An 8,782-nucleotide genomic window follows, 5' to 3' on the forward strand; every position below is an offset into this window, starting at 1 on the left:
GTGCTATAGTGACTGCAAGATGATGTGCTAGGAGCATGTGATAGCCTGCCTCCAGCATCTCAAAGATCTACGCCCCCTAGTATTCATGCCCTGCAGAGCCCCCTCACACGTCACACTGAGTTTGGTCTGTGTGACCAATAGCATATGGAAAAAGTGATGGTATGTCATTTCTGAGATTAGGTTATAAAAAGACTGTGGCCCTTTTGAGTGCTTGTTGTTTCTTTCCTTGGATCACTTTCTCTTGGATTACTTGCTCTGGGGAAATCCAAGTCCCTCAGGAAGGACCCATGTGAGGAGGCATGGAAGCCTCATGCCAACAGCCATGTGAGTGAAATTGGAAGCTGTATCTTCAGTCCCAGTTAAGCCTTGAGGTGACTGCAGCCCTGGCCAACTTCTTGACTGTAATTTCAGGAGAGACCTTGGAGCTAGAAGTAGCCACCTAAGTTGCTCCTCAATTCCTGACCCTCAGAAACTGTGTGAGATAATAAATGTTTGCCATTTTAAGCTGCTAATTCTTGGAGCTATGTTTTACACACCAAGAGATAACGAATAAAGAGAACATTCAAAAGAAAGAGGAATGGAGAGCTCTGTTATAACTAGAGAGCTTACAGAAAGCTTGGAGAAGGGATTTGAAACAGGGCTTAAGAGAGGAAGGGCATCTATAAATAGTAGAGGGGCATAAGCATCCCAAACTGACTGAATAGTCTGAGTTAACACAGAAAAGTTGGACTGCGGTGGTTATGATTGATGGAAGCTGGGGAGATTGGTTACCTGAAATTCCCATAAACACCTCCAGGATAGGAATGTCTGGAAATGGTAAAAATGTGGTGGGCTTTGAACACCAGCCTGAGGATTTTGTATGTTGTCTGATAGAAATCTGCATTTGTAGAAAACAATTGCAGCCACTTTTGACAATGAATCAGAAGAAGAGAAACTACTGCCAGGAAGACCAGCCAGCAGGCTGTCAGGGAAATAATGAGGCCTATAAAAGCTTTGGCTGGGGAGAAGAAACAAGTGAGAGGGGAACAACTTGATAGATGCTGTTTAGGCCTAATTGAAAGACGTGATGGACGAATTGATGCAGGGGAGAAAGGAGATGAAGGAGTAACAATGGCTCATGTTTTCAGCTTGCAAGTCATGGAAGGAGAGTGATGTCTTTAACCTAACAGAGGGAACATAGGAGGAGGGAAAGCTTGTGGGAAGATGATGAGAGCCAACCAGGCACATAAATAATAAGTCCTTATGTTGGTTCAGTACTCTGGCATTTACAACATAATCTGAAACAGCTATCTTATTTATTTGTTCCTCTCAACGATTCTGTAGAGAAAGGGCAAGCCTCATCTTCCTCATTTGAGAGACGAAGAAAACCAAGAAAATTAAGTGCAATTAAGTTTGCCAAGGTCACGGAACTGGTAAACAGCAGATCTGGGACTGTTATTCATGTGTTCTGATTAATAGTTCTGTGTTTTTCCATTAAATTCAACAAGTAAGACAATTGGTAATATAGTTCTAATTAAAAAGTTCTTTAGGGGGCTGGCCCCATGGCCGAGTGGTTAAGTTCATGTGCTCCGCTGCAGGCGGCCCACTGTTTTGTTGGTTCCAATCCTGGGTGCAGACATGGCACCACTCATCAAACCACGCTGAGGCAGCGTCCCACATGCCACAACTAGAAGGACCCACAATGAAGAATATACAACTATGTACTGGGGGCCTTTGGGGAGAAAAAGGAAAAAAATAAAAAATAAAATCTTAAAAAAAAAAAGAGCTCTTTAGATATGCATGTTGGTCTGTACTTGGGTTGGAGGCAGAGGAGAGTGAAGTGAGGGCCACAGTCTGTCCTATAGATTCCTCTACCATTATCAACCTAGAAAATCAGTGAATCACCTCAGATTTAAGCATTTCAGGGACCTTCCATCAGACTAAGTGTTAGAGAGTTTATTCTTCTTTGACCTTTCAAATCAGCTTCTCATTGACAGCTTTTATGACCTTCCCTCTGAAAATCATGTTCCTTTATGTCTGTTGGAGGATTTCCAGGTCTTTGAAACTACCTACAAGCTAACATGCATTTGAATTATATGAATAAAAGGTTTATTCATAGTATTATGTTTCTTGTGTGTTCATTTAAGGGGTGTAAATAATGTTACTGATTAAAATACCAGTAGAACACTGAAAATCCAATCCAGCTCTTAGATTTATTTTAAACCAGAAGTGAATATTACAACTACATTGAAAATGTTTCAGAGTGGTGATAGAAACATTTTGTCCATATATTGAGGCAGATACTATCTGTTAGATTAATCAGATAATTGGATCATTACAAGAAAGTAGGATTCCAAATCTCAAGGTCCTTTAGGATTGTCATACACACATAGTTACCTACAGGAAATTCAGAAAACATTTCTATTGCTTTTTGGTAAGTAATTGTGATTATAATTATTTTCTGTATAATTCCATGTCACTTGTGTATTATTATTGTATTTTATTGCTAAATTTTCATATTTTCTCATCATCTGCTATGTTCCTATAACTCTGTTCTAATTTTTTTTTGTAATTTTTGTTTTTGTAATTGTTCTCTTTGTAAAAAGATCACCATCAGAAACTTCAGGTATGAACCACTGACTGAGGCAAAGTACACTGTTAAAATGATCGAACTCACACAGTCATTGTAGAATTAACAGATAATTCCCAGGATATTGATCCAGAATTTGCCAGAGACAATTACTTTATATTTTTAAGCACTAAAATTGACCACTTACAAATAGAATATTCTTTAAAGGGCATTTTATGGATTATTCAATAATATTTTTGTAAGTCTTAAAGTAGTGGATACTGGACAGTGTCTTCACAAAAATGTCCTTAGTTATTCTTTCTATTAAGAGACTTTCCAATCTTCGTTTTGAGTTTATGTATTAATTGGTATTATTTTTTTAGCTCTAGTGAGATATAACTGACAAATAAAATTGTATATATTTAAAGTGTACAACGGTGATTACCAGGTGCTGGAGGGCGGGGTAGATGGAGAGATGCGGGTCAAAGGGTACCAGCCTTCAGTTATAAGATGCATAAGCTCTGTAATGTGCAGCACAGTGACTATAGTTAATAATACTGTACCCTGTGCTGGAAATTTGCTGAGGCGGTAGACTTTAAGTGTTTTCACCACACGCACACACACACAAAGCTACCTGGGTCAGGAGATGGATGTGTTAACTAACCTGATTGTGGTAATCATTTCTTCCATTAATTTTGTGCTGTTACGGGTTACGTTAAAGAATTGCTGATCATCATCCTCTTTGAATTCCCTGCTTTGTGACAAGGTGCTATTATTTTTATATATACCTGAATTTTACTTGATTCTATCAGTTTGTAAATTTTTCACCCATCATTATAAGTGACATCAGCCTTAATTATTTTTCTTTTAATTCTTTGTCAAGTTTTATGTTACATTTAAACTGGGTTGTGACATCAAATGGGAAACTTTCTTTTTGCATCTAAGGTCTGAAATAGTACTAATAACCTTAACATTATCTATTTTTTAACGGCTTTCCTGAGATGTAATTCACATACTATACGATTCACCAATTTACAGTATAAACTTCAATGGGCTTCAGTATATTTAAATTTTAACCATCACTGCAATTTCAGAATGTTCTCATTACCCCAATAAGAAATACCTACACCCCTTAGCCATCACTGCAAACCCTCTGTCCTTCCTCCCTGAGCCTTAGGCAGCTATAAATCCACTTTCTGTCTCTAAAGATTTGCCTATTCTGGTGAGTTCTTATAAGTAGAATCACGCAATATATGGTCTTTTGTGACTGACTTCTTTCACTTAGCATACTGTTTCCAAGGTTCATCCATGTTGTAGCACGCTGCTGGATAATGTTCCATTACATGGATATACTACAGTTTATTTATCCATTCTTCATGTGATGGACCTTGGGTTGTTTCCTCTTTGGGGCTATTATTAATAATTCTGCTATGAACATTCAGGTACAAGTTTTTGTGTGGACATGTTTCTACTTCTCTTGGGTATATACTTACGAGTAAAATTTTCGGTTCATATGATAACCTTATATTTAACCATTTGAGGAGCTGTCAAACTCTTTTCCATAACAGCTGTACCATTTTCATCCTTGTGAGCAGTGTATGAATGTTCTGATTTCTCGCATCCTCACCAACAATCGTTATTTCTGTCTTTTTATTATAGCTATTCTAATAGCAGTGAGATGGTATCTCAGTGGTTTTGATTCACATTTCCCTAACGGCTAATGATGTCAAGCATTCTTTCATGTGTGTATTGGTCATTTGTATATCTTCCTCGGAGAACTGTCTATTCAGATACTTAGCCCATTTTTAATTTTTTGTCTTATTCTTATTGAGTTATAATAGCTCTTTATATAAAACAGATTCAAATCCCTTATCAGATATATAATTCACAGAATTTTTCTTCCATTCTGTAAGTTGTCATTTCACTTTGTTTTCTTCTTTTTTTTTCAAAATAAAATTCCGGTTTATTGTTGGACAACATTGTTTCACACATACATCAAACAGGCCAAAAAAAATAAACAGCAATTTCATAGACAAAAAAAGGAAAAAAAGAAACCTTTTATCTTTGGCCTTTTTAACCATCTCATACAAACCAACTACTTACAGTACAGCTAAGTACATACACAAAAAAGTTACTGGAATGCTCGGAATAAGATTTTTTGTTGTTGTTGTTTTTGCTTTTCTTTACAAGGTTTTTTTTCTCCTTTGAGATTATAATGAACATGGTCACACCACAAGTAAAGTCAGAAGTAGGACAGAGGACGCTCCGAAGGCTGGTTTGGTCGTCCGAGATCATTAAAAATGGCTGACCCCTAACAATACGTACAAAAATATAAAATGTAAATAAAAAATACAAACAAATTTTCCTTTTTAAAGTACTTTTAAGAAAAAAAGCAGGGTCTTAGAAGTTTTGGTTCTTTTTTTCTCTCCTGTTGCAAATTCACGTTGTGATTGTGGTTGGGCGGTGAAGAGCGTGTGTCATCCGCGGGTGGCACTGCCTGCAGTGGGCAGGCGGGCGGACTCTCTACTCGAAGGTGACCACGTTTAGATTCTGAGACTGGAAGTGGCGGGTGAATAGGTCACGGAGGCCTACTTTTTTTAAGTTTAACTTTTCCTTTTTTGCTGTCTAGTCATCCTCGTCGGTCTTCTGCTTCTTGGTGTCAACATCGTCGTCCTCGTCATCTTCAGCTGCCCGTTTGCCCATAGCTGCCTCAGCCTCCTCATCTTCATCTCCATCCTCTTCCTCACCATCGCCTTCCTCCTCCTCCTCCTCTTCCTCCCCACCTTCCTCCTCTTCTTCATCTACCTCGTTGTCAGCCTCCTGCTCCCCATTTTCCTCATTAGCATTCCCATTAGCAGGTGCGTCTCTTCCATTGTCTGCCTCCTCCACAGCTTCCTTCTTCTCCTTTAAGTCCTTGGCGGTGATCTCGGAGCTGGGGTCCCCGGCCGTGTCTGACATGGTGGGGCACGCCGGTGATCCAATGCAGGGGATTAAAAAGGAAGCGAGAGTTCGAGGACTCTGGCGACAAAGCTGCCGGAGTCTGCAGTGGCTGAGGCGCGCGTGGAGATGGCTGCGGCGAGCGAGTGCCCGGTACGGGAACAATGCAAAGATGGCTTTTCAGAGCAGCCAGTGGGGCTCTTTTCTTTTTTTAAGTAGTCTTTCTGGTGACAAAGATTGGCCCTGAGCTAAGACCTGTTACTAATCTTCCTCTTTTTTTTTTCTCCTCAAAGCCTCAGTACATAGTTGTACATGCTAGTTATAGGTCATTCTAGTTCTTCTATGTGAGATGCCACCACAGCATGGCTTGATGAACCATGCATGGGGCTGTGCCCAGGATCTGAACTGGTGAACCCTGGGCCACCAAAGTGGAGAATGCAAACTTAACCACTCGGCCACAGGGCCAACACCATCATTTCACTTTCTTGATGGTGTCTTTTGAAGTGCAATTTAAAGACGTATTGATGATGTTCATTGTCTATTCTTTAAAGTCTTGGAAAAAATATGCTGTAGAGCTTTCTGTTCCTGGTGACTTTTCAGCTCTAATCATTTTTTCAGATTCCTTCTGACAATTCACCTTGTCAAACATCTCACATTTTCTCAGGTCAACTTGTAATTTGCATTTTGACAGGCAATCCATATCATCTATATTCTTAAATTGGCTCTTACATGCATGAATCTCACTTTATTCTGTTAATTTGTCTTTTTTATTCCTAGCTATGTACCCTTTTTATCCATAGTGTTGTCTATTTATGCTTTCTCTTTTTTGCTTGATCCAGCTAGCAAGTATTTTATTAGTATCTTTAAAGTGCTAAATGTTGGATTTATATATTATTTCAAATATTTTGTTTCTATTGCATTTATTTCAGCTTTTATGTTTATTCATTCTTTTATTTCTGATTTATTTTTTTAATTTGGTGACTTTTTCCTATATTTAAAAAAGTTTATATGCATTAATTATATTTTCATCTCTTTTTTATTTAATATTGAGGGTTTTTTAAGATAAGATGTTTTTCTCTAAATATCATCTCTCTTTCTCCAGGTTCCCTAATCCAAGGAAACCAAACTCGGAGAATCCACTACCTCCTCTGTTGCTCCATTGTGAGCTCCTGGCCTCTCTCCAGGGTCTTTGTTATATTTTCCGACTACAGAGGAAGGAGCCCTATGTCAGTTCCTTCTTCAGATTCTCAACAGAGCTTTCTGCTTTGCTTATGACTGGTCCCATGCAGGTTTCCCAGCTTTCTGCCTCAAAGGAGGAAAGTAGCTTAGAGTTGGAAGTGGAGGGAAAAACAAAATTTCAATTCTCTCTCTTTCCCATAGTTTCCAAACTGTTCTTAACGTAAACAAGGTATCCAGGATTAAGAATGCAGGTCGCAATTCATGTGTTGACTCTTTCACTGCATGCCTCAAGCATTATAGCTTGTTAATATATCCGTCATCTAAATTTTTACTAGTTATTATATTCCTGCAATATTAAGTTTCAGAAATAGGTGTGGCTTTAGTGGTCCTTAAGAAAATCGGTTAGACATTCCATGATTTTGTCAGTGTTTTAGGGTTTTCCTTTTTTACTTATTTTATTGTGAAATATAGCATATGAAAATGGAAGAATTGAAACATATATAAACATATTTAAGTTCAATAAAATCTGAATATATTAAACTCCAAGTACAGTAATGACCATCTTCAGAATTACTTGATATTCAAATAAACAGTCATGGAATCCCTTACAACTGAATTCAGCCTAATGGCATTCAAATTCAATATAACGTCTTTTTGATTGAGATTCAAATTAAAGGAGACATAATTCGTATCAAAGTCAATTAGAAGCTTTGCAGAAACCAATTCACAACATGCTGTTCCATCAAAACAAACCCTTGCAGTCTCCCTGGCAATGTGCCAAAGAGTAATTTAGAATTAGTGCAATTGGGTACTTACTGTCTACTGTGTAAAGGACTTATCAGAGACTGAGGAACAGACAGTATATTTAAATCTCTCAAAGTGAACAACCAAGATTGTTTTTTCGTATTATGTTGCCACATCATAAAAGCAAAAGATATCTCAAAAGTTTCTGTTTTGAATTAATTGTGTGTCTCTAGTGCTCACTGCTCTTTAATGTTTATTGTGGTAATTTATGTGGGTATAAGGCTTTTCAGTATAATGTCAATTATACAGAATTTAATACATTCCCAGTCAAATGAACACTAACAAAAATATGAAAAAGACAACCACAAACATTGGTCCTGTTTGGGGGACGTGTTGTGAATGCAGAAAGAGACAGCTGAGTTACAGCTTGTGTGCACACAGGAGTCTATGTGTCTTCAGGCTGGTGGACAGTCACAGGATGTGGAAGAATGCAGACCTATTAATAAAATATTTACCTTAGTATAAGGAAACTTGATCCACTCACAAGATAATCTTCTTTAAAAATTTATGGCTGACAAAAGGCATAGCAGCTCTTTTCATTTCCAGAGATATTGCTAAAAGAAAAATCTCTAGTCTGTAGGATAGCCAGTAGACCACTATTTGTTCACGGAGAACAAACCACCACTAAAATCTCTAGTTAGTACTGAAAATCTAATGTATCATCTTTAACATTACACCTGCATTTTGGCAGACTAGAAGTAAAATAAGAATACCAATAATGAATGTGTTTACTAACTTACTGACAAGGAAAACTAAATTAAGCATAAATATTAAAGGAGAAAGGATCTTTATAAACCTGATAGATAGAGATTAATCTTTCTAGTAAAAGTTTTTAGTTAATAGTGATTGAGATGTCTGAAATTTCAATTTGCAAAATCTGGAAAATGCAAATCATGAAAGCTCATCAGACGGTGTGAATCTCAATCTGTGTTTTGAGAGCATTTGTTGTGTGAGAAACTCTTGAGAAGAGGTTGAGTAGGTAAATGAGCTTGTGAATCAAACTTCCTGCCCACTCTCCGTGATATACATTTGTATACCACAGACTTAAAAAGGCTTACAGGAAAAAATCTATTTAACTTTCCATCAATCAGTTTACATTTGATAGAGCTGGTATCATGTAGAACAAACTTTTGGAAATAAAATTCTATAGCTCTATTGCTTTTGATGTTTTGATTTTATATCTTGAAAGAGATGCTGAAAACACAAATATTTAACCATGAAATGGTAAATTGAGGATAAAGAACATGAGAGAATCCATCTTGCATGGTAAAATCTATGTTATACATATCTTTTTATATCAAATTATTTAACCCA

At 37.3% G+C, this 8,782-nt stretch overlaps 1 protein-coding gene across 1 annotated transcript; it reads right to left on the minus strand.

Moving 5' to 3' along the window:
- Nucleotides 1-5,046: 5,046 nt before the first annotated feature.
- On the minus strand, nt 5,047-5,506 carry LOC124244088 (prothymosin alpha-like). The gene has a single exon (XM_046670401.1). The coding sequence runs from the start codon at nt 5,504-5,506 to the stop codon at nt 5,174-5,176; it is 333 nt and encodes a 110-aa protein (XP_046526357.1). The 3' UTR covers nt 5,047-5,173.
- Nucleotides 5,507-8,782: the final 3,276 nt, after the last annotated feature.

Source organism: Equus quagga, chromosome 8 (assembly GCF_021613505.1).
Source record: "Equus quagga isolate Etosha38 chromosome 8, UCLA_HA_Equagga_1.0, whole genome shotgun sequence".
Lineage (NCBI taxonomy): Eukaryota > Metazoa > Chordata > Mammalia > Perissodactyla > Equidae > Equus > Equus quagga.

Coding starts and splice junctions, on each gene's coding strand:
- LOC124244088 (XM_046670401.1), bottom strand. CDS start 5,506: ATGTCAGACACGGCCGGGGACCCCAGCTCCGAGATCACCGCCAAGGAC.